General features: G+C 41.3%; 1 protein-coding gene across 1 annotated transcript in view; it reads left to right on the top strand.

The window, feature by feature from the left end:
• Positions 1-26,736, top strand: part of DPP4 (dipeptidyl peptidase 4) — an 82,086-nt gene that overhangs the window by 27,307 nt on the left and 28,043 nt on the right. Inside the window, exons 6-14 of the mRNA XM_043488062.1 lie at positions 3,859-3,911; positions 4,025-4,097; positions 4,945-5,065; positions 9,849-10,009; positions 11,446-11,558; positions 21,055-21,190; positions 23,229-23,273; positions 25,598-25,705; positions 25,984-26,051. Of these exons, the coding sequence (XP_043343997.1) occupies positions 3,859-3,911; positions 4,025-4,097; positions 4,945-5,065; positions 9,849-10,009; positions 11,446-11,558; positions 21,055-21,190; positions 23,229-23,273; positions 25,598-25,705; positions 25,984-26,051 (878 nt within the window). The remainder of the gene's footprint in view (positions 1-3,858; positions 3,912-4,024; positions 4,098-4,944; positions 5,066-9,848; positions 10,010-11,445; positions 11,559-21,054; positions 21,191-23,228; positions 23,274-25,597; positions 25,706-25,983; positions 26,052-26,736) is intronic.

Raw genomic sequence — 26,736 nt, 5'->3', positions numbered from 1 at the left:
TCCTGAAATGATCTCAAAACTTCTTAAATCTCTTAATATTTTCAGCCTGTACCACAACTTTTGGCTCTAACGAGCATTATACTCTGAGGTTTCCCAGAAACAAGCATGGAGTGTGTCAAAATAATCCAGGATTCAAAAAGAAGTGTATGACTTGCAATAAGAGGAGACTTAATAAATATTTGTTGACATGAGAGGATGGGACGGTGATAAATGAGTGGGCAACATTATTCAAGATTAGGAGCCTGACTTTTGTCTCGGCTCTGCCAATACAGCTCGGGGTCCTTGGGCTACCCACTTCATTATTTCAGCCTCATAGGTAACATGTAATTATTTTAGTTTGGTTTATTTCTTGAATATTCCTATGTGGCTTGTGCTAGGACAGACTCCAGGTGTTTAAAGCTGAATAAGACACAATTTCTTACCTCTGGGAATATGGTAGGAAAAACAGATATATAGGCAAGTAATTTTTTAAAAAATATTTTTAATTTATATCTGCCTCCTCATATAAACATTAATTTTTCATAAATGCAAGTATGTGATCATATTTTTTAAAAACCTTCAGTCTCACTGTTTTTCCATTTTTTTGCTTGGCCCTCTATTCCTCATGGGCTTCCCAGGCTCAGTGGTAAAGAATCAGCCTGTCATTGCAGGAGTCATGGATTTGATCCCTGGCTCGGGAAGATCCCCTGGAGAAGGAAATGGCAACCCACTCCAGTATTCTTGCCTGGAGAATCCGCATGGACAGAGGAGCCCCGTGGCTACAGTCCATGGGGTTGCAAAGAGTCAGCACGACTTAGTGACTAGACAACAGCTACTCCTCATCTCACTGCCTTTTTCCCAGGTATCCCATGTTGAGAATCTATTGTATATCCCTCTATATTTTATATTTGTTTATTCACTTAATTCTATGAAGATAGAGATTCTTTTTAGTTATTGCTTATTTTATAAAAATGGAATCCTATTTTCCATACTTTTCTGTAAATTGCATTTCTCACTCAGAGATACCATGTGGATATTCTTCCAAGTCATCTGTTATGGCTCTAATTCATTTATTTTTTGAATTAATAGACTTTATTTTTTAGAGCAGCCTTAGGTTTACGGAAAATGAGTGGAAAGTGCAGGGAGTTTCCATATACTTCATTACCACCTCTCCACCTCACTCCGTCCCTGTTATTTTTGCTATTATTAACATTTTGCATAAGTGTAGTAGTACATTTGTTACAATTGATGAGCCAATACTGACACATTATTTTTAATTAGAGTCCATCATTTGCATTAGGGTTTACTCTGTGTTGTACATTTTATGAGTTTTGACAAATGTATAATGTATAATGATTTTTATCTGTCATTACGTTAATAGTATCATACTATACTAATCCATAAATAACTTCTGTACAAAGAAAACTCTCAGCTCAAATAATTTTACCAGCAGATTCCTTGTTATTTATCCAAATGAGCTAAAAACTTACACCTATGCAAAAAAACTTACACACAAAATTTTTACGGCAGATTATTCATGCTTTGGCAAACATGAATATTTGTCTGTATGTATTAAAGCCCATAGTTTACATTAGGGTTTACTCTCTGTGTTGGACATGTTTTCATTTTTCCTAAAAATCTTCTGTGCTCTGCCAGTTTCTCCCTCCCTTGACGTGAACCTCTAGGAACCACTGATCTTTACTCTCTGTCATTTGGTCTTTTCCGGAACGTCACCTGGTTGAAACCATACACTATGTAGCATTTTCAGATTAGCTTCTCTCACTTTGCAAATATGCTTTTAAGTTTCCTCCATCTCTTTTAATGTCTTCTGGCTCATTCCTTTTTGTTCTGAATAATATTCCACCTTCTGCATGGCTGGTTATGTCCAAGTTTTGGCAAACATGGATAAAGTTGCTGTAAAAATTTGTGTGTAGGTTTTAATGTAGGTATAAGTTTTCAACTCATTCAGATAAATAACAAGGAGTTTGCTGGCAAAATTATTTGAACTGGGAGTTTTCTTTGTACAGAGGTTATTTATAGATTCAGATGTTTATTAGATGTAAAACTACTCAGATTCACAATTTCATCTTACTTTTGATAACTCATTTTTCAAGGAATTTGTCCTTTTATCCTACTTTTAAAATGTATAGGTAGGAACTTCCCTACCATATATACAAGGAAAAATTATCTTTTTTTTTCTTTTCTCTTAAGCAAAGAAAAATATCTTAAGATTTTTTTTTTTTTAATTAGTTGTCTATATGTCTGTCTTCCCTACCATACTCCTAGAGGTAAACTTATAGTGGTTGGGACTTCACCTTCCAGTTTGGGGCAGTGAGGTGTTCAATCCCTAGCCAGGGAGCTAGGATTCCCACATGTGTCACAACCTAAAACCAACACATTAAAAATAGTGTTGTAACAAATTCAATAAAGACTTTTAAAATGGCATATCAAAAAGCTCTTTTAAAAAGTGTATGGCTAAAACACATTTAACATAATCCAACTGTCTGTGGAGCCTGTTGTGGGGCTTCCCAGGTGGCCCTAGTGGTAAAGAATCTGCCTGTCAATGCAGGAGGTACAAATTCCATCCCCCGGTCAGGAAGATCCCCTGGAGAAGGAAATGGCAACCCACTTCAGTATTGCCTGGAAAATCCCATGGACAGAGGAACAGGGCAGGCTACAGTCCATGGGGCTGCAAAGAGTCAGATAAAATGGAGTGACTGAGCACATACACAGAGCTTGTTGTGGCATCCCATTTTTTATTTCTGATATATTCATTCATACTTTTTTCTTACTCTCTTGGTAATTTTACTAGGGTCTTCAAAGAACCAGTTTTCAGGTTTTTTTGGTTTTTCTCTATTGTATTTTCTTCTATTCAATTACTGCTTTTACCTTTATTTAGGCTTCCCTGCTAGCTCAGACAGTAGAGTCTGCATGCAATGCGGGAGACCTGGGTTCAATCCCTGGGTCAAGCAGATCCCCTGGAGAAGGAAATGGCAACCCACTCCAGTATTCTTGCGTGGAAAATCCCACGGACAGAGGAGCCTGGTAGGCTACAGTTCATGGGGTCACAAAGAGTTGGACATGACTGAGCAACTAACACTTTGCCTTTATTATTTCTTTTCTTCTAATTTCTTTGAATTTAGTTTTCTTTTCATTTTTTAGCTTCTTGAGATAGTTATTTAAAATATTGATGGTGTGTGTATGAAAGTGAAAGTGAAAGTTGCTTAATCCTGTCTGACTCTATGTGACCCCATGGACTATACAGTCCATGGAGCTCTCCAGGCCAGAATACTATAGTGGGTTGCTTTTCCCTTCTCCAGTGTGCATGTGTATATATATACATATACACACACACGTGTGTTTGTGTGTGCGTGTGTGTGTATGTGTTTCAATTTTAATACACATTGCCAAGTGGCCTTCAAGAAAACTATAGCACTTTCTATTTTCATAATCAATGTAGGAGAGTAAACACCTCTCCTCATCACTACCACCAATAGAATTAGAGATCTTTAAGATATTTTGCCACTAAAATGGCTGAAAAGTGAACATTTGCATTTTCATAAACAGATGAACTTTGCATTACTGTGCTAAGTTCTAGGAATTATGTCTGCACAGAAAGTGGCATGCCAGCCCACTGTGGTCCTTTGCAGAAGTAAGGTCAGAGATAAATGATAAATGAAATCCAGAGGAGTTTGCACTAGATAATTTCTGAGATACTTTCTAATTCCAAAATTTTAAGACTCTACATAGGGAACTGTAAGATATAAAATGTGAGAATTATACAATGTTACATGGCTTTATCTCTCACCTGGGCTTCTATAGCAAGTGGTCAAGCTATCAAGAATTACAGAAGCCTGAAATGTCTATTTTCTTTTGTAGCAATGGAGGCATTCCTACACAGCTTCCTATGACATTTATGACTTAAATAAAAGGTCAGTGACTTCCTCTCAAAATCAATTATGCTTCTCTAGTGTAATAATCAAAAAGAAAAGAAATTCTACTGTGATTTATCCACTTGGAAATGTTTCTTTTTATATTTTTCCAGGCAGTTAATTACAGAAGAGAGAATCCCAAACAACACACAGTGGATCACATGGTCACCAGTGGGTCATAAATTGGTTAGTAAGTCTCTCTTCTTTACAGGAAAATAATGGCTCAAATCTTTCATTTGCAGAGGCTCCTAACCCTTATACAATTATCTGTATAACCCTTATACAGATTCTTAGGAAGGCTGTAGTCACTATCACATAGAGTATTATTGCCTAAAATAACATTTTATTAGTCTAACAGAGTAAATATTAATACAATTCCTGAAAATTTCTGAACTACTGTTAGGAAATTGTTTATTTACTGGCAAAAATGTTCATTAAACTCAAATTCTAACCCTGTTGTATTTTGCTTTTTGTTCTATTTTGTTAATTTTTTTTTAAACTTTCCCACTTTCTGTTAGTTCTTTGACTTTTTCTATGTCACTATAGATACACCTTCATGTTCTATAGTCTTTGGAGAATGTCAGAAGTCCTGAAGAATCTAAACAGGAAGACAGACTGTTTATCTGTAGTTGACTCTGGGCTTGCAGCTGCCTTCTCTCTACTCAGCTCCCCCACCCCACCCCACCCCCCCCACCCCACCCCCCGCCAAGAGAAATGCAAAGCACACATCATTCTATAGAATTGGACAGTCTTCTGGGATTTGCATACACTTTACTATTCAATAGCAGTGGTTGTGGGCTGCTTCTTTTTGGTAGATAAAGAGTGTGTTTAGGATTATTTGGGTATTATAGCATGTATACTTATACATTTAAGAACGTAAATGACTCTTCCTCCTGCTCAAATGGAATAATCTAAGGTAGTCATTCCACTTGCATACCAATATTATTTGAGGATAAAATAGTAGATAAATTTTTTAAACTCTAGGATAAAATATAACATGTTGTATATCCATCTTTTTTTCCAATCTTTCTAGGCATACGTTTGGAACAATGATATTTATGTGAAAAATGAACCAAATTCTCCAAGTCAGAGGATCACACAAACTGGGCAAAAAGATGTAATCTATAATGGAATAACTGACTGGGTTTATGAAGGTAAAGACGTTAAAACTTTTTCAAATCAGAAAATCTGTTCATATTCAAAAACAGTTAAACTTGTCTTTGAAAACAGGGAAATTCAATGGCATTCAAAATAAGTTATATTTTTAAAAAGTCATCAAATATCCTTTAGCACTCATGCACCAGGTATCTATCTCACAGACTAAGAATTTCTTCACAGTGAATGTTACTGCTACATCCTCACTGTCACTTCAATGCTCCCATTGTCTTTGCTCTGCTGCTATAATTGGCTTGTCTGTGTAGGTAGCGTTTCTGCTTTACTGGGGCATAGAAGTCTCCAGATTAACATCAGATGTTTCTCAAACCAAGCCTACCTAGCCCAGAAGTTACTAAGGAAAACTAAAAATTCCAACAGCATTCGAAAAGATGACAAAACATTGTCTGGAGGTTATGGAGCCCAGGGAAAAAAACGTGCCTCTTTATAGAGGATTTGGGTTCATTTGAACATGGACAAATTATCATTTCCTGTTTTTAAAGAAGAAAAAAATAATTAGACTTAGGGGGAAAATGGGTTCAAATAACAGAACTGAAAAAGTTAAAAAGAATGATTCTTTCTTTTAGGGTAAAGAGTTTTATAAAATATTAGGAAAACAGTATTTGTGTCTCTAGTTGCCAAGGTAAAAAGGCATTTTGAGGCTATTCCAAACCCTTTACAAGATTGTATGATGTTTATTAAAGACTCATCCTTTTTTTTAACCTGCTATTTCTTCTCTAGTTAAAAAAAGTTAGTTTTTATTCATGGCTCAATTTTGGTTCTTACCAGTTCAGGTTGAGTTCAATCAAATGGATAACTTTGTAAGAACAACAGAAAACACTTTAAAAGAAAAATAAATTCCCATGAACCAGAAACAAGTGTTAGATTAAAACTTATAATAAAATTTACTAACACTTGTCACTTAGATATTAAAAAGCATCTTTAACACTTGTTGGACAGCACAGCACAACCTCAGGATCCCCAGTGTGAGCTGGATAAAGAAATTCTCTTCCCAAAGCTCTGACCCACCCTTCCTTGGAACAGCTGGGTATCTCTAAGATAAAAACATCCCAACACTAAGGTTCTTTCTAAGGAAGAAACTTGTTTTGCCTGTTCGTGACTAAGCCATTCACAAGCAGAAGAACGGCTTCACAGTTCCAATGTGGGCTTGACTTTAAAAATGGGACTTTACTGGGAAGACCCAAAGGGATCGGGCGGAGAGGGAGGTGGGAGGGGGGATCGGGACGGGGAATACATGTAAATCCATGGCTGATTCATGTCAATGTATGGCAAAAACCACTACAATATTGTAAAGTAATTAGCCTCAAACTAATAAAAATAAATGGAAAAAAAAATGGGACTTTAGTCCCTACAGGGAAATTCCTACTATTGGTTTTGTACATTTACGAATACTCCATACTTAGAAAGAGCATACCTGTTTCTCCATATATCAGATCACTCTCCTGTTGGAGCCACCCTCTCCACTGCAACCGTGAAGACTTGTTGGGATCAAAAAAGTGCATTTGGAGAGTCCATAGGTTCATTAGTAAAAGAACAAACAAAGCTGCAAGATCTAAACAGGGCCATGTGTTGCCTTGGGGAGGGACACTCACAGAAGAGCCTATAATCTGGAACTTGGGCCCCCTCCCCACCCTGGGTCCCCAAATAGCATTCTCTCTCAATTTCTCTGTTTTTGCATTATTTCATGATTTTCTAGTTGATTATTATTTACTTTAGTTAATAAAGGGCTTCCCTGGTGGCTCAGATAATAAAGAATCTGCCTGCAATGCGGGAGACCTGGGTTCAATCCCTGGATTGGGAAGTTCCCCTGGAGAAGGGAATGGCTACCCACTCCAGTATTCTTGCCTGCACAATTACGTGGACACAGGAGCCTCTTGGGCTATAGTACATGGGATCACAAAGAGTCAAAGACGACTGAGTAACTAACACTTTAACTTCAACCTCTTTCTTTTTTAATAGTCTATCTTCTAGGATGAAGTTAATTACGTAAGAGTCACTTTTGAGTATGAACATCATTTACCTGACCCAGAGATGAAAATGAAAATTTTGGTGAGAGCACAGATGAGAGGGGATAGGCAAGGAAACAATTTGGGAAGAAGAGCACTCCTTACCCCCTGAGGCAGCAGTGTTGACAAGGGGGTGTGTGATTCACATGGGGTGCCAACCACCGACAAGTTGCTATGCCAGGTGCTGGGGAAACAGACACAAATGCTACTCAACTGCTGCTCCCAGAGAGAGACAAAGAACCCAGCGAGTAATTGTCATGGAGCAAATGAGATATCCAGTTAGAAGGAGGAAACTAGGTCCCAGTGGTGCCTAAGGAAACTCAGAGTGGCAAGATGGGAGTTGTGGTGGGATGGGAGGTATCGCAGGATGGTGTGTTAGGGGGTGCTCACAAGCAGTTCAGGTAGGGCTGGAAATCTTTTCTTTCCTTCATTGTTCTTCTTTCTCCCTACCCTTGATCCCTGTATTCTTAGAACTTTGAGTTTGATCAGAGTAGTTTTATAATAATGGTTTTGACACATCATTGTTATGGAAAAATGTGTTCGGTATTCCCCTAAGTCAGAAAGAGACAATAAATACCATATGATATCACTTACATGTGGAATCTAAATATGACTCAGATGAACTTATCTATGAAACAGAAACAGACTCACAGACATAGAGAATAGACTTGTGGTTGCCAAAGTTGGGGTGGGGGCGGGGAGGAATGGACTGGGAGTTTGGGCTTAACAGATACAAACTATTATATACAGAATGGATAAACAACAAGATCTTACTGTATAGCATAGGAAATTATATTCAATATCCTGTGATAAGCCATAATAGAAAAGAAAAATAAAGAATGAAAGAGAGAAAGGAGGAGTTCAGTATTCTAAACAACTACTAATTCAAAGCATTTAACTCTACCTGCCACCTGTACTTAAAAGTGACTTTACAAACCATTACCTTGCTGTCAATGTATTCATTTTATGTAATTCCATCTTGATCTGAGATTAGATCCAATGAGTAGAAGCCACAGGGAATGAGACATCGATTTGGTATATGAAGACGTTTTTAGTGCGAAAGCCCCTTAGTTTGGAGTCACAAGGCCTGTGTTCTTGTCTCTGGCAATTCACTCACTCTCTCTAAACCTTAGCTGTCCTCTCAGTAAAATAGTCTATGAATAGAGTCACCTAGGGTTCAAGTAGATAAGTGTTTTGTAAATTCTAAATTGCTGCATACGTGTGACTCAGTGATATAGGTTAAAAGGAGTCAAAGGAGGAACCATCTGCCTGATCAAGCAGAAGGTTTTCTGTTACTAGACGTGCTGAAATTGGCAGGAATGAACAGTGGAACTTGAATTCCAAAGAGAAAAATCTGGATTCATTCTTGATTCTAGAAACTATGGGCCATGTGCTCCCAAGTAAATGACTTACTCTCTTTAAGCCTACCTGCTTTGCTTTGCTCACCTGCACAATGAATTATTATGAGGATTAAGTGAAATAATAGATGTCAGATATCAGTGTCTGGTGCATGGACAGAAGACATCAAATGTCAGCTGCTCATCCTTATAATGATTATATTTTATCATTATTATTATTCCTGTAACTACTACTGCGATTATCACTGTTATTGAAAATAAGCATCTGGAAAATAAACTTTTGTCAGGAGGCTGTGAAAATCAGAAAAGTGGGATAAAATGATTTCCTAATTCTAAGATTCAAGTTTTTATGCTTTTGCTTTTACCTTTACACTCACAGCAGAATGTGAAATGTGTAGATTAACTCTGCATAAAGGACTAGAAGATTCCATCAAATCCACTTGAATCCTCTCTTCCTAGTTGATGAAAGAGGTTTTGGCATTTTAAGAGCCAGAGATTGGAAGTCCCATGAATTGACTCCATAATAAACACAGGAAAGAGCTACCTTTGCTAGAGATTGAGGATGAGTCCAACATTGTTCAGGAAAGCAAAACCTTTCCTTTCATTTGCCTCTGTCCTTGACCTCTTCCCCCATCAGCTGATATACCAGTGCATGCGTGCTAAGTCACTTCAGTAGTGTCTAACTCTCTGCAACACGATGGACTGCAGCCCGTCAGACTCCTCCGTCCATGGGATTCTCCAGGCAAGAATACTGGAGTGGGTTGCCATTTCCAACTCCAGGGGATCTTCCCGACCCAGAAATCAAACCCATGTCTCTTACACCAGAGGAAGGTGTTAATCTAAGAGAGTTATCAGTTTCTAGACTAGGCAAAGGAGGAGCTCCTTGATAGGAGTCTCATGGAGCTTCCTGACATTCTAAATCCATCCTTCCCACATCTTTTGTGCCAAGAGGAGTAAACTCTGGGCACCATATTGGTTTGATAGCCTGGAGCCACACACCACCCACCGGTACCCTGCAGAATCAGTACAAACTGTTGACTGTTTGAAAATTAGAAAGGAGAATCAGCCCCTTATGTAAGATTTACTTTTCGTATGTTTTGTGGCATAAATTTAGAGGATTATAAGATAAAGAAAAAATGTAGAGTTTATATTAAATATTGTGTGCTAAAATATTCAAAAATGGTCCAGCGGGTTACTTATTTTTACAATCCAGCTCTATCCTTGAAGATTTTATTTTTATTCATTTGTATTACTCTGATTTTGGAAGCCCAGCAAATGCAAAGTGGTTCATTAGTTGAACTCTACTGTAATTACTAAAGCTAATGAGAACAATATTTTGAATGCCAAAGCCAATTTATCAGTTACTTCTTGTAACAGAACAATTTCTGCCTTTTTTTCAGAGGAAGTCTTCAGTACTTATTCCGCTCTGTGGTGGTCTCCAAACGGCACTTTTTTAGCATATGCCCAATTTAACGACACAGAAGTCCCACTGATTGAATACTCCTTCTACTCCGATGAGTCACTGCAATACCCAAAGACCGTGAAGATTCCATATCCAAAGGTCTGTGCTCTGTTCATATAGCGGTTCTGTAATTTGATGGGAAGAGAATGGTTTCATTTAATCCTTCCCTGCTAATGAAAATATTGTCAGTCTCTCTTCAACAGCTTGCTGTGATTACTCTTGCTGAAGTCAACAGCATCTGGCAATTTTAAAGTATTTTTATTATCCCAGGAAAGAGTGTGATTTAAGGTTTTGTAATTTCTCCAAAAACTTTGAGGAATGACAAGCCGAAAAAGATGGGGAAAATGCTTTTGAAAGAAGCAGAGGGAATGAAAATATTTGAATGGAGGAAAAGAGAGGCTGTAATTGAATCAGAAGCTCATCTCATTTGCAGAAGTTGGATTGTGCCCTAGATAAAGTTGAAAAGCATGCTTATATATCAGGTTGTATTACTAACTAACAGATACATGACTAGTTTTAGTAGTTCTGTGATAAATTTGGCATTGATGTAAATTTCACACGTCCCACATTTGGAATAATAGTGTCATGTCTTGGTTTTCAAGACTGTTTCTCTCTCCAGGATGCATGTTTATAAAAACTGAAGAGCTTTATTAAGCCAAGGAAGAGGGAGATTTAGGAAAGGACCAGGATTCTTCACTAGTGTCATAAAAATAGTGGCCACACTATTTTTTTATAGGAAAATCTAATAGTGAAGTGTTTTTGCTGTAAGCAATTTGGGGAAAGGGATTTTTATTTTTACCAACTCACTGTTCAATTTGGTTTATGAAGAGCTACCATTTTAGGAAGACAGAGGAAGTTAAAAGAAAAAAAAATCAGAGACTAAATACGGAAATGTATTTTCAGTGGAATGTTATTTTTTGAAGAGTAAACTGGCAAAAAAAAAAAAACACCATAGAACCTTCTCACTAAAAATATCATATTATTTCTAATTTGTCAATTGAAAAATCTGTGTGTATATATAAAATAATTTTATAGATTTCTGTCATAATATTGACTGTAAAGCTCCAAAGTAGTGAACCTGAATTTGCAGTGGAAATATTGGCTTCCTAATTAGCATTTTGGCTCTGGGCTCAGGTAAACTAATTTTACTAGTGGATTGTATCTTTGGCTGAATCCAGGTATTCTTCCTAGTGGTTAGCCATCAATCTTCTTGTCTTCTGGAGTCAGGATATATTTACAGATTAAAATAATTGATTTTAACAAGTTTATCCTTTTTTGCTTGAAGTACATAAATTATGAACATTCATTACTTAAACAGGAACCATTTATGTATTTCTGCCTGAATATGAGAAGGTTGCATGTCATGACTCTCCTTTAAGTTTATTTTATCTATATTAAATTGTTTAAGAGTGTCTGGTTATAATTTTAGGGTCATAATTTAGCCATTTTTGTGTAGTTTTAAACTTGTGCAATGATATTATATATATATATATATATTTTAATTAATACCACTTCCATGATTGTTTTTTTCCTAGGCAGGAGCTGTGAATCCAACTGTAAAGTTCTTTATTGTAGATATCAGCAGTCTCAGCCCGAACATTAGTGCAACTTCCAAACAAATTGTTCCTCCTGGTTCTGTGTTAATAGGGTAAGACTCTTGACCCAAATGCTCATGCTGTAAACAATTCCACAGTTCTCAGGGAGAACACTTTCAAAATGAATGACAGAATCAATGGCAGCATCTCATGGTGTCACTTGGCCTGGCCCATCATTCATTCTTCCATTCGACTATTCTGTTGGGCTTTATCCCATAGGCCTACAAGGCCTGCACTTGCCCACATTTAAGAACAAGGACAGCGCCCAGTGTCAGCAATAGAGACATCAGTGGTTTAATGGATGGGGGATCTACATGTCTGAAGCAAGATCCTGGAGCAACATCTCACCATGTGCTCTGGTGACGTGACAGGCTTTGCTCCCAGAGGGGAAGGGGAGACTGCCAGTTATAGGAGGAATTGTGGCAGCTTGGCTTATTAGTTACCATGGAAACCAGCAGAGGGGCATGCCCCTCACTGCCCCTTTGATAAGAACAATCACTAGCTGGGGCTTGGAGCGAGCAGGTAGGAATGTCAGTCAGGTGAGTAGGGTGTACGTGGAGCAGGCTCTGGTCCAGCAGGAGATGTACAGAGAGCAAGAGAACAGCCATCTTGGGTGGCCTGACCCTACACACTCTTCACTGAGTACAAACTTCATGTCTTCATGCTGGACAGGGCCCTAGGGGTGGGCTTGCAGAATGAATAGAGCAGTCAGAGTCTCTGGTATCGATCGTGGAGCCTACACTCAAGGCGGGGGAGACAAACAACCAAGTAAACAAATAAGGTTACATCATGTGAGGCAGTGAAATGTGAAGACAATCAAAGGAGGGCAGATGTGATGGTGATGGTGGGGGGAGGTCAGGGAAGATCTCTCTAATAAGATGCCTGTGAGAAGTGATGTGAAGGAAGAGGGGGAGATCCTGCCACATGGAGAGTTGGGGGAGTAGTAGCCAAGCAGAGGAAGAGCAGGTGCAAAGTCCCTACAGAGGGAGCATGCATGGTACCAAGGAGGCCCTGCAAGGAGCGACAGATTCCAGAGCATCGAGTAGAGAGGGGAGTATGGGAGGAAGGTCAGTCTTTGCAGGGCCTGGTAAGACCTAGACAAATTCAGGGAAACTGTGGATTAATTTTAGGGACCACCACCACCCCGTGATATTGATGTGTCTCAAGATGTCACTTGCTTGAATAATCCTTGGTGGTTTGAAATTCTCTGCTGCTGCTGCTAAGTTGCTTCAGTTGTGTCCGACCCTGTGCGACCCCACAGACGGCAGCGCACCAGGTTCCGCCGTCCCTGGGATTCTCCAGGCAAGAACACTGGAGTAGGTTGCCATTTCCTTCTCCAGTGCATGAAAGTGAAAAGTGAAAGTGAAGTTGCTCAGTTGTGTTTGACCCTTCACAACCCCACGGACTGCAGCCTACCAGCCTCCATTCATGGGATAGGCAAGAGTACTGGAGTGGGTTGCCATTGCCTAGCCATTGAAATTCTCTGCCTTTCCATCATTTTCCTATAAACACTAAATTGCATGACACTTTTGGCTATCAGGTTGCTGTCTATTTTCCATTACTTATGTTGGTTTTGTCATTGCTTCTAAATGATGACTAGCATCTATTGAACACTCTCTATGTACCAGACTCAGAGCATTACATGCTTTATTTTATTAGTCTTTAAGTAATTCTTTCCGATAATAATAATTATTATTTTTAAATTTTATTTATTTATTTTTGGCTGTGCTGTGTCTTTGTTGCTGTGCACAGGCTTTTTCTCCAGTTGCAGCGAGCGGGGTCTAGTCTCTAGTTGCAGTGCTTGGGCTTCTCATTTCAGTAACTTCTCTTGTTGCGGTGCACGGGCTCTATAGGTGCTCAGGCTTCGGTAGTTGCAGCCCAACAGCTTGGTAATTGAGTCTTGTAGTTTCTAGAGCACAAGCTCAATAGTTGTGGTGCTCAAACTTAGTTGCTCCGTGGCATGTGGGATCTTCCCAGACCAGTGATTGAATCTGTGTCTCCTGCATTGGCAGGCGGCTTCTTTACCACTGAGCCACCAGGGAAGTCCTCCAGTAGTTATTATTATATGCCAGATACAGATAAGAAAATGAAGTCTAGAGGTTAGAAAATGACCCAGTAGGAGTCTGTATTCAAACCTTTCTGACTTGAAAGAAAGACCTTGTAAGCACTCTGCGAGGTGCCTCTCCCTCTGTGTGGATTCAGCTGGTGTCCTCAGATGCCTGAAGTTATTATCAGAGCAATATGAAAGCATCTTCCTGTTCAGGGTTGCATTGACTATAGCAGGCAAACTGGAGGCTTTGCTCTATTGTCATTAATTCATTCACTTGCTTAGAAAAGATCTGTATTAACCTATTTATTCTGAGGGAAAGTTAATTATCAATTAAAATGTTTTTTTTTCCCTGAATTTGTCCAAGGATATATAAATTTACCTGGAGGTTCTAAAATCTGCTGTTTGATCCCCTCCAGCCATCTCTCCCATCAACATTGATTAAGCACTCACTGTTTACACTCATGGATGTCATAGGAGTGAGTCTGCCTTCCAACACTTATGATGGGGTGGAGGATATAAACCATGTCAATAAATGACTCCCAGAATGCCTATGACAGAGGCATAAACAAAAGTCAGGAGGCACTCTGAGGAGGCGGAGATGGGTTTTCCGTGACCCTGGGAATCAAAGAAAGCATCGTGGAGAGTGAGCAGATTGGACAGAGCATGATGGGGAGGAAGAGCATTGGAGTAGAAGGATGGCTGAGCACGCGAAAGCTCAGGACTGCCCAGGAAGGGGCTTTGGACCTTACAGATGGTTTTAAGGACCCAGCAACCTTGGTGCAAGTGAGATAAAACACAGAGGCGTGGTGGTGCAAATAAGCAAATGGCAGGCGGCTGCTTGGGTTACAGGCCCAGTCCCCGTGCCCTCTCCTTCCCCTAGGAGTCTCAGAAGAGCAGAGCCTATTGTTGCTCCAGAGACACTCAGAATACCAGTGTGAGGCACAGATGAGAGATCCGAGGCCGAAAGAGGTAAATACATTTGCTCAAGGTCACATAGCAAGTTAGCTTGGGAGCTGGGGATAGGACAGAGGCCCCTGTCTGCCAGCCAGAGTGGATACTGTAATTAAGATGTACTGGGCGGGGATTGTGCTGGGTGCTCTGCTCACATTGTCTCATTTATTACCCATGTGCTGCTGTCTATGGTAGCATTTTCACGGCTATTTCCCAGATGAAGGGATGGCATTTCCCCACTTAGAAATCACTTTCTAAGGCCTACTTGTGAATTTCAGAGCTCAGGAAACTTAAGCCGTTTAAGGATTTGTTTTTCACCCTATATGAATGAATCCTTAAGTCTCTGTTCTTCATAGTTCTCTATGCTGCTCTCACGGTGAGGGCTGCCTCACTCACTGTGGGTGTTTTCTGTGCAGTGTATTTCAACCAAAGAAGTGTTTTTGGAAATGCTACAGGACTGTGTTGTGTATGAAATTGCAAATCCAGCTCTGGTCTCTGTTAGCATCAGTACAGCTGCAGCTTTTCTAAAACCAGGCTTGAGGTCCCCTCTGGTGAAAAATGTTCTAGTACACAGTGATGCTCCATTTTCTGGCCTCCTGGGAAGATCAGCAGGGTCAAGTTCATCCAGGCAACTTTTGCCTCTTCAGCTGCCTCTCGGCCTCTATGGTGTCACATGGTAATTCACTCACTCCCAGAGTGAGGCCCCGCTCAGCCCACGCCCATCACTGAGTTTCTCTCTAGGCCTCATCCTTTCATCATAGAGCTCCCATCAGCTGAAATCCTACAGGAAGATAAGGCTCATTTGTTAGATGGGGCTCCTTTGACAACCAGTGAGAACCAGCCACTTCTGCAGTGGCTGCCCTCAATGAATTAAAAGTTCAAGTTGATCAGATTAAACTGTTCATTTGCATTGACTGCCTATGTTGGGAATTTTTTTTTCTTTATTTCTTATTTATTTATTTGTCTTCGATTGTGCTGGATCTTTGTTCAGTGTTGCGGCAAGTGGGGTCTCCTCTTGGTAGTGGTGTGCGGGCTTCTCATTGCAGTGGTTTCTCTTGTTGCTGAGCACAGGCTCCGTAGTTGTGCATGGGCTTAGTTGCTCCTCTGCATGTGGGATCCCCCCAGACCAGGGAATCAAACCCGAGTCCCCTGCATTGACAGGCAGGTCTGTACCACCAGGTAAGTCCTATGTTGGGAACTTGAGAGCTCAAAATATTTGGGAGAAAATAGCAGATAATGTAAAATCAGAAGTCTCCTAACTTTTACTTAGAGAAGTGCTTCACATGACTGGATTGAAACAGGACAAGTTTATAAGTAAGAGTTGGGCCACTCCTACAACAATATCTCCAGTACCTTGAAGGGGGGCTTCCCGGGTGGTGCTAGTGGTAAAGAACCTGCCTGCCAATGCAGGAGACATAAGAGATGTGAGTTCGATTCCCTGGAGGAGGGCATGGCAACCCACTACAGTATTCATGCCTGGTGAATCCCATGGACAGAGGAGCCTGGCGGGTTACGGTCCGCAGGATCACATAGAATCGTACATGACTGAAGTGACCTAGAACGTATGTACCTTGAAGGGTGCCTGGGACATAGCAAGTGCCTAATCAATACATGTAGAATAAGTGAATAGATAAGTTCGTGTATAGATGGATGGTTGAGCTGACTTTGTCTTGGAGGGATAGGAGCTTATACAGTCAGTGTGAAAAGACGGCCTTCACAATAAACTTACATGGCAATCCCTCCCTTCTGTCTCCTCCCAGCCCTCTGAAAATTCTGTGACCTGAAACTAGAGGATTAGGGATGGCCTATTTTACTGCTGAATGACTCTTGGGCCCCAAAACACCCAGCTTGTGACCAGCCCCACTCCATTCTCTCTGCTCTGGAAGGACACGGTAGATAAAGCCTTTTTATGTCTCCTCTGAACAGCTGATGACCCTTGTTCTATAAAGTGGGGACCTTCAGGGTTTAAGATTTTCACTCTGGAGGTCAGTGAACTGGACTGAAATATGCTGCAAGGTATGCAAGAAAGGAGGCACTTTAGGAGTTCACATGCCTTGGGCTCTGCATCCCTCAGCTCTGCTCCATCTCACCTCCATCATTCTGGTCCTCAGCAATCTGTCAGTGGACCCGGGAGGGCTGGCATTGCTGTCAGAGCAGAGGGGGGCATGGAACCTGTGGCTAGCGCTGGCAGGATGCCCGCTTCAGTGATTCACTGAATTAATCACTCCACCACCTACAGTTGCTTTTAGTGGTGTTGTTCAGTCACTAAGTCATGTCGTACTCTTTGCAACCTCATGGACTGAAGCACACTAGGCTTCCCTGTCCCTATCATCTCCCAGAGCTTGTTCAAACTCATGTCCATTAAGTCAGTGATGTCATCCAACCATCTTATCCTCTGTGGTCGCCTTCTCCTCCTGCCCTCAATCTTTCCCAGTATCAGGGTCTTTGCTCTTAGAAGTGGTATTCTTTCCAATATTCTTTCCAGTTAATAATAAGTACTTTATTTTAAGTATGTTTAACATACAAAAACAAACATTTACACAAATTAGGGGAATTAATATCACACAACAGACATTTATTACATGCTTCCTCTTTGAAAGGCAACAGCCACTTTACAAAGGGATTCCCTGTCATGTGCTTTCAAAGGCAAGTCTCTCCTTACACATTTAAATAGGATTTGCTTTGTAATATGCAGTTATTCCATCTATACTCACTCTCAAGGAATAAATAAATTTCATAGAATGAGGAGTTTTATCCAGAAAAGAATTAACAGAGTGAAACGAACCAGCAATGTTTACCAGAGGGATGGGTGGAGGGTCTACTGAGGGAATGACTAGGAGCAGGAAATCTGAAGCCAACTGCTTATTTTTAATCCTGACTCCAGTCCTGTCCAGCAGATGACCTTGGATGAATTACCTAACCTCTCTACGCTTCTGTTTATTTGTCTGCAAAACAAGAACTCTGACGTTCCTCCCTCATAAGGTGGTCATGAGTTTTATGTCAGCACTTAGACCAGTTCCTGGCACAGAGTGGACTCCACATGGGTTTGAGCTCTCCTTGTGTCCAGGAATTACTTCACTGCTTTAGTATTAAACTCAACCGTATTCCTCTTAGACTAATTCTGTTCCAGAAGTCAGAAGAGCTGGTTGAATCACCATGTCTAACCTGGGATAGGCAGTCAGCAGCTCATGGGGATACCGGGCTGCCTGTCCAGTGCCTGGTCACTCTTCCACCCCTCCCCCAGCCACTATGACCAGCCTGTTTTTACAGAATGCAGTTGGCACCAAGGGCAAAGTGTAGTTGATGATCCCGCTTGTTGGATTCTTCTGACCTTGAGCGGGGACTTAAATCTTCCTGTAAAAAGTACAATTAAGCCATTGGTTTCCTTATGTCTTTTTTATGACTCACTGACATCCTGGCCTGGCATGATCACAGATCAGGGGTGGATTATGCACCCGCATTCCGTCTCCCCTCAATTCCAAATCCTAAAGAGAAACCGTGATTAAAGAGAAGTGTGTTTATAGGTGAATTCAGAATTTACGGTCCGCTCCACTTGTGAACCACATTTATGGAGCCCTCACAGGGTACAGAGTACATCTTGGGCTATGGAGAGTGACAAAGGTAGTTGAAGATACAGGTTCAGGAACCTTTGATCTAGAAACAGGCAGGGAAGATGCCAGATGCATGTGAGTTTCCTGGCAGACTTCCCAAATTCTGTTGCTCAATGTTTTCAAACGGAGAAAAAATTTTATGTCTGACTGCTGAACCTGAAGCATAATTTATGGCTTTCAGTAGATAAATTTATAGTACCAGGAGACCCACTAATCATGTTAAAGGGTTTTCTTCCACCTCACCTGCCCCTTACTCCTACCAGGCCACTTTGGAAAAGAGGAAGGCTATTTATTTCTGGAGTCCACCATCCTTATTGATGCCCATGGAACCCCTGGAAAATGTGTGCATGTGTGTGGGGAAGCTTTTTCTCTCTAGAGAGAGGTACATGATTTTCATCCAGTTTACAAAGGGGTTTTGACTTAAAACAGTAAAAACTACTGGTACAGAACCAGGGGTAGCACCCCCGGGGCCTGCCGGCCTAATCCAGCCCCCACCCATTTTTGGATGATCCCACAAGTAAGAACAGTTTTTACATTTTTGAATGGTTGGGAAGAAAAACCATTAGAAGAATGATACTTCCTGACACGTGAAATTTACATGAACTCCACATCTCAGCCGCTCCTTGTTGGCACACACCTACACTCATCCCTTACATATTGTCTCTGGCTGCTTTCTGCTGCCAAGGCAGAGCTGAGCCATTGTGACATAGAGCTTGTAGCCCCAAAACTTGGAAATATTTACTGGCTGGCCCTTTCCTGAAAAAGTCTTCTGACCCCTGGTCTAGAAAGTTAATTTCAAAAATTTTTGTTTTCTATCTTGCGCTTCATTCTTCCATTCTCTTTATAAGTATTTATTCCCTACCCCCAGGAAGATAGATTTGCCTTTCCGTTTTCTCATTTAACTCCACTGCCTTGGGCTCAGCGCAGTAGAGTTTGATGAGATGCCTTCACTCCTGGGTCAGCGGAAGCAGCATTCAGCTTCTCAGACTCCGCGGCCTGGGGGTTTGGATACATGGCACAAGACCTGTGATAGCCATGTAGAAGGAAAGGTCTTCAAAAAAGCTTCATGGACAGGGGATATTTAAGAAAACCCTGAGGAGTTTCCCTAGTGGCTCAGTGGTAAAGTAGTTGCCTGCCAATTCAGGAGACGTGACTTCCATCCCTGGGTCAGATGATTCCCTGGAGAAGGAAATGGCAACCCACTCCAGTATTCTTGCCTGGAGAATCCCATGGACAGGGGAGCCTGGTGGGCTATAGTTCATGGGGGTCACAAAAGAGTCGGACACAACTGAACAACAGCGACAACTAAGGAAGTTCAAGCATGTCTATCGTTTCAGACTGAAGGGCAGGTTGACCAAGCCGGGAAACCTCATAGGGTGCTCGTGGCACACCAGCCGTGCAGACTGGAAAAGGGTGCAGTTCTTAATAAGCGAGAGAAAGGACTGAAGTAGAGAGGAGTCTCCGTGTGAGTGTGGTGCTGCTGGGTGATGCGCTCTAGTCTTCTTCCAGCGCCTGCCACCTGCAGCGGGGACAGCCTGGAGGCCCAGGTACCGCTGGGCACATTAACACAGTGAGTGATCCGCGCCATAAGGGCAAAGGATTTAAAGTGCTTTATCTAACACCTGGTCCATCCTATGTGCTTGATAAATGTTTGTTGTTTGATTTAGTGTCTGTGAAGGGAGCAGAGACTGGAAGTGATGATTAATTCTGAGGAAGGACAGAGCTATTTAAGTCACGAGGATGGGACAGGATTACCCCATCTGTTCAGTGCCACATTCCACAGAATTTTAGGGAGTGCCTGTTTTGTGCCAGGTAGGCCCTGGAGATACCCCGTGAACCCTCAGAGAGTTTGCAGTTAAGCAGGGGAGAGAGCCCAGTAACAAGAGGAGGGGACAGGGACAGCCTGTGAAGTAAAGAAGGACCATTTTAGGGGGAACAGATATGGCCATAGGGTCAGATGGGAAGGGGCTGGAAGAAAAGATTCCTTTGGAATCCTTGTGACAAAAGGAAACAAGGTTATTATCAGACACTGGACGAGAGTGATTTAAGAACAGTCATAAAAATCACACAAGGGTGTGGGAAGCAAATGGAATAACATAAATTATCCAAAGTAAATATTTAGGGAGGCTAGCAGAAAGGTAAATTATGAATTCCATGCATCTCACTATCACTCAAAATGTAATTCCAAAAATTCTTAAAGGTATGTGTTGGAGGAGGCTGCACTGCTTGAGATATCTCTGTTTGTATGAATTTATGCTGAAATAACAAAAGTTTCCTTAATTTCTTCACATGATTCATATTATGACACTTGAGAAAAGATTAGTATGATACAATGATTTGATTTTCAAAGTTTGCAGAGATAGGAGTCCATTTTTCTCCCTGCTTTGAAAATGAAGTTAAGAGAAAGGGGTCAGCTGTAGTTTCTACCTACTAGAAGGAATTTTCTAGAGAAGCACACCAAATCATCAGTAAAGACTCAAATCTCAGCCAGAGTTTCTGGCTTCACTGTAATGCTCCTTCAAGACAGCAGAAAAGAGACAGGAAAAGGTCCCTCTTGATACCCCAGCACCACCAAAGGCCAGTTGAGGACTTACAAAGTCCTTAGTCATGGTGTGAGTCACATATGCTACCCTGTGAGATGTTAGCTGCTTCTTCCTGTCAGATATATTTTCATTTCCATTCAGATTTAAGTTTCACTTTGTGCTTTAAGAAAGGGTAAAATGCTCTGGTGTTAAATGGTTTCAACAACTATTGAAAATTGTATTCCCATGAAGATTGATTTCATCAAGCAAAATGTCTATTTGTACCAAGGTCTGGAAATAGTTTCTCTCTCTCTCTCTCTTTCCTCCCCACCCTCCCTTCTTGCCTCCCCACCCTCCCTTCTTTCCTCCCTCCCTCGTTCCATCCTTCTGTCCTTCCTTCCTTCCCTCCTTTCAGGGATCACTACTTGTGTGGCATGACATGGGTAACAGAAGAAAGGATTTCTTTGCAGTGGCTCCGCAGGATTCAGAACTATTCGATCATGGATATCTGTGACTATGACAGGTCCACGGGAAGATGGATTTCCTCAGTGGTAAGGCTGAATTGGGATGTTCTGCTTCCAAAGCTCCATGTGATCTGAAGGCTGTATGATAACAGGAAGAATGCTATCAGGAAATACAGTTTGAGTTTCTGTTCTTTCTCTGTGTCTGACCCTGAGGCAGTGAAGAAGTCTCGATTGACTTTTAGACACTTTGATAACCTGGTGGTACTTCTGTTTCACCTTCTCTCACTACTCTGTTTTAGGTATGGTGATTATCACTTGGGATATGGGTGGTGGCTGGAAAACCAGAAAATGGAATTTGATGTCAAAATTCACAAAGTCCGAGAAAACCATGGGCTGCAAGTTCAAGGAAACATGTTTCAATAGAGAAAACAGAGTATGCAGAGTAACTTCCTGAATCTATGTTCAAGAAACAAAACAAGTATCAAGAGGTCACAAACCTATTATTAATAACCATCCTATGACTGTGACTACTTTTCAGCAGTAAACAGCTTTAGAAAGTAAATAGCTAACTTCTGGGCTGACAGGGTTTCAACATTAAGGCAAGTGTTAATCCAACCTTGAAGTGCTGGGGGCCTTTCCAGCCCAGAGACCACAAGATTCAGCTCTTGAATCAAATTTAAAGCCCCTTAGGGATCAACAGCCTCAGGAGGGGAAAGTCTGGGGGAGGTTTTCTGGTGTATACCAAGGACACCTCTATGAGCCCTTTTCTGGTAATGGGCTTGTGCCTATACACCTCCTCTCTCTGCTTCATTCTAGATAGGCCCAGGGCAGAGTTGCCTCAGAAATCTTGGGCCCTATATCTTGATCCACTCATTCACATGTATATAGCTAGCAATCATTGAATATCTATTTTGTTCCAAGTTCTATGCATGGCTCTGGGTGGAAAAAAAATATTAGGTAGCATGCCTGTCCCCAAAATGTTTATTTTCTAGTAGGGAATATTGTTACAAAGACCAATAATAATTACCATTACTGTGAACACTCACAGTAGCCAGACACTGCAGAAACAGGCTCAGTAACGGTAAGGAGCTTGCTTAGGTCACAACGCCAGTCAGAATCTAAACTATAAAACCAAGCTCTTTGCTTCCTGTCAATTAAATCATCCCAATATCACGATAGTGTGCTCTCAAAGTGTATATGCAAGGTACAAAGGAAATTTAGGGCAAAAGATATAATCAACTTGAATAGGGACAGACAGAGATGGGTGGGAGGCGACACAGAGGAGACAAGAGCAGCCTGGAGTAAGCTGCCATATGCAGGGCACAGGATGGCATGTGGACCCTGTGAGCGGAAGCTGTGCGTCTGAGGTGAACAGCTTGGAGCCCACAGGGGCTGGGGATATATAGGACTAGGGGTTGAGGGAGAGCTGCAATGTTGCTGAGGTTTGAGATATAGGCTAAGGCTCGGGTACCATTCTGAGGGGCTTGGCCTTACCCTGTAAGACACAGGGAGCTTACTTCAAGGTTTTAAATAGGAGAGGATCATAATGAGATAGAACCATCTGTTGCCTGATGAAGTCAGCTGCGGGTTTAGTGGAGTGGAAAGCAGATTGGAAGGAGAACAGAACAGCAGAGTCTACAACCAGGAGAACAGAGCGATGGACCTGGGAAACCCGACGGACACAAACTAAGGCAGTAGCAGTGGAGAAGGGCAAAAGAAGTCAAAAAACTAGAAGACAGGGGCTAAGGAGTTTCCTGTGAGAAGAGGGGGAGGCTGGAATGACTCCCAGGTCTCTGGTTTGGGCAAATGGTGCCACTAACCTGGAGAAGAATAAAGAGTAAGAACAAGCTGGTGGGGATGGAGGAAAGATGAGGTAATCTTTAGTTCTGTACTCACTGAATTGAAAATGCTAGATGAGTTTTAGGGATGACGTATGAGTTACACTCCCAGGACAGAGCTCTAGGCAAGAGAGGTAAATGTTCTAATGTAGTTATGTGAAAGGTACTAACATAAATATAAATATGTGAATAGAGATAGCTTTCGTTTAAGTACAATAAATCTTATTGCCACCAATTGCAGCTAAAGATAGAATTCATATCTCATTTCTCTATTTTTCCCTCCCTAGGAACGGCAACACATTGAAATAAGTACCACTGGCTGGGTTGGAAGAGTAAGTTGTAAAAATTATAGATTTTTCTGTTCTGTGGATCAGATACTCAGAGCTATTTCATATGCAGATATAACAAACAAGGGCTCTATGTTATTTGTTATTAATAGAGATATTAGTTGACCTTTTCCTCATAATATTTAAATGCTCCCTCTAGAGAGACCTTTTTATAGAGCATATATAACATGTTCAGTTGAAAAAAAAGTAAAAGGACAACTGAAAATTCAAGAGAACAGCAGATAAAACAAAAGACATACTCTAGGCAAATTTCTAGCTCCCGGAAAGTTAAAAAACAACCGTTGCTGAGAGGCAGCCAAGATACCAAATGTCCTTGTTGACCTCATATTTGAAGTTAGGTACTTTGGAGGCAGAAAACACAGTTTTTGCCCACAGCCTGCACAGATGCAGAAGGAGACACGACTATCTACTGCTGAATCGAGGTGGCATACACACCTCACCCGCTCTGCCCCTCTCTTTGGACGAATCATATGTGGGTTCATAGTTTATTATACCCTGAGGCAGAACTTTATCCAAGAAAGCAGGGGCCCTCAGTGAGGTCCCCTGCCTCACACAACGCCTTGGTGGGGGCTCACTGGCCACGTTGCTACAAGACCATGGAGTGAAGCGAACTGATGAAGGCGTTCCAGCCACTGTGGCAGCGTGAAAGAGGAAGATTGAATCACACCTAATTATTACAACCACTTCTATTCAGCCCCTTTATGAGAGAAACAAAGTGACATTAAAAAACATAAAAATTCCTTCTCTCTCAGAGCACAGAGGTGCGGCCCCCTGGTCCAGGAACACAGCCCTTCCAGCTGGGCTCAGAGCCCCCGCCCCCGAGCATTCACACGTCCTTTTTGTTCAGGCATTGATTGGGCAGAGGGGAGAGGTTTGCCAACATGAAAAGTGGTTTCCTCCATGGCAAGAGACATGCTACACTTCCTCACGACTCTTTGAAAAAAATATGTTTTTTCCTCTCTGTATTTAACCAGACAGATGCCACTTTTCACACATTTCTACTAGGCACAACTCCATCCAGGGGAAACAGGGAAATGTATTAAAAAGATAAGGCTGTGAACACAGGTCTAGAGAGGGGAATGTGTTTCCGAGCTCTGTAATGAGAACACCAAGTGTATTGCACGCCTCGGCTTGCTCCATAAATGAATTCGCTTTGAATCACTAAATAGAAGAGAGAAGCATTTTTCTTCCTTCCCAAAATGGGAGCTGATGAGAGAGGAAACAGCGAGGGTGAAGTGAACCAACAATTTTAAAAGACCATCTTCTACCTGCTCTCAAATGTAGTAAGGAAATCGAAGTCGAAAAGAGACATATTCTTATCAGGCTGGGAGAGACCCTCTTCTGCTTAAACGACATTATGTTCTGAAAACTATCTTTTATCGAACTGTAGAAAATGGAAATTTTGTTCTATATTTCCATACAACTATTTTTTTGGGTAAATTGTTGATCCTATTTAGCAAAATGAGAAGGCTTATAATAAAAATGATAACTATATGAATGTTTCTGTATGAAATATACGACAGACATTCCTTATGGTATCTAGTCCAGAAATGATTAAAGAGTTTCTAAGTCTGACTTTCAAAAAAATGATGTATAAGAAACAGGGTTGGGGGCAGGGTATCCCTCAAATTACAAACCACCCTCCAACCAGAAACAGTCAAAAATAATATTAGTCTGTTTCAAGAAAGCACGTTGTGACATGGAGGAAATTTACTTAATAGAACTGAAAGACTAATGCTATTTTTTTCACGCTTGTATCGAGACATCATAGCATTATTCTCCACAAACAGAAGATGCCTGAGGGTAACAATGACCACTGCTATGTGTTGAATGTCACGTGTAATCCTCCCTACATTCTTTCATTTGCATGCATGCATGTTAAGCCACTTCAGTCACGTCCGACTCTGTGACCCTATGGACGATAGCCCGCCAAGCTCCTCTATCCCTGGGGTTCTCCAGGCAAGAATACTGGAGTGGGTTGCCATGCCCTCCTCCAGGGGATCTTCCCAACCCAGGGATCAAACCTGCATCTCTTACATCTCCTGCATTGGCAGGCAGGTTCTTTACCACTGGTGCCACCTGGGAAGCCCATTCTTTCATTTGCTCCCCGCCAGAAAGCCCTTAGGAGTTAGATCTTTTGTCTGCATTTTCTAGGAGAATTTTCTCTTGAGACCCTCTGATTGAATTTGGCAAGTAAATGAATCATGGGTTTTGAGCATAGGTGTTGGAAGGACTTTCTGAAACTAAAACTGGTAGTGAGCTAAGACTAATGTGCTTTAACATGTTTCATGTTTCTTATTATTTTCTAGTTTAGGCCTGCAGAGCCTCATTTTACCTCTGACGGGAATAGCTTCTACAAGATCATTAGCAACGAAGAGGGTTACAAACACATTTGTCACTTCCAAACAGATAAGAGAGTGAGTATTTTTACACGATTTATTTTGGGTTGATCTCCTTTTTTTGGGAAACTAATTTGAAGTGAAAATCATGTGGTAAAGTCGATCACGATGTACAAATAATCAGACTAATTCAGATACCCTGGTGGTATCTGGAGTAGGTAGGATGGGCGGGGGGGGAGACCCAAGAAAAAGACCTGAGATTACCTGAATTCCTGATATAAATTAGTTAATCCTCCCCTTAACTTTAATCAGAGAGAGTCTAATAAACCTCTTTTTTTTTTTTTAAATCCCATCAGAATTGCATATTTATTACAAAAGGAGCCTGGGAGGTCATTGGGATAGAAGCTCTTACCAGTGATTATCTGTAAGTATTCTAATCATCAGTAGGATGTCAATGTATTTGTCAGAATCACGCCCTCCTTTGCCCAGAAATAAGGAAAAAATCTTCTACAAATAAAGAGTAGTCTATTTGGAATGTGTTCAGGACTTTTTTCTTTCTAACATACGGAAGCCTTAATGATTTTCACATATGCTCAGCAGACTTGATACCATGCCACCAACCAGCACTACCTCTTGCTCTTACCTGCTTTACATTAGAGATGCTGCAGCCTCTTTTTCTTAAACGTTTTGGAACACTGAACTATTCTGGGGCATTTTGATAGATTTCAGGTGACACCGTATGTTTAGAAGGCTTGGAGAGGCTACCGTATCTGTCTCAGCCTTAACCTGTGGCAAATGGAAAGCTTTGTGGAGGCTGTCAAAGACCCTGCACAAAATGGTGGGACCGGGAGTGTTGTTTTTCATTAGAACCTGAGGCACTTTTATAATTCTGTATCAGTTTCACCACAGAGGAGTTTTGCCATTGCTCAAAGCAGTTTTTGAAGGTCCTGTTTAAAAGTGGCTCTGCCAGTCTCAGAAGGATGGGGCACCTGCCACTGAGTCGTCTGTGTTATGAGACAGAGAATATGGAAAACAGTACAGATAAATGGGGGTTTCCCTGGTCGGTAAAGAATGCCTGCAATGCAGGGGACCTGGGTTCAATCCCTGGG

The sequence above is a fragment of the Cervus canadensis genome, chromosome 15, assembly GCF_019320065.1.
Source record: "Cervus canadensis isolate Bull #8, Minnesota chromosome 15, ASM1932006v1, whole genome shotgun sequence".
Taxonomy (NCBI): Eukaryota; Metazoa; Chordata; class Mammalia; order Artiodactyla; family Cervidae; genus Cervus; species Cervus canadensis.
The sequence above is the reverse complement of the archived record's forward strand: the minus strand, read 5'-3'. Positions and strand labels throughout refer to the sequence as shown.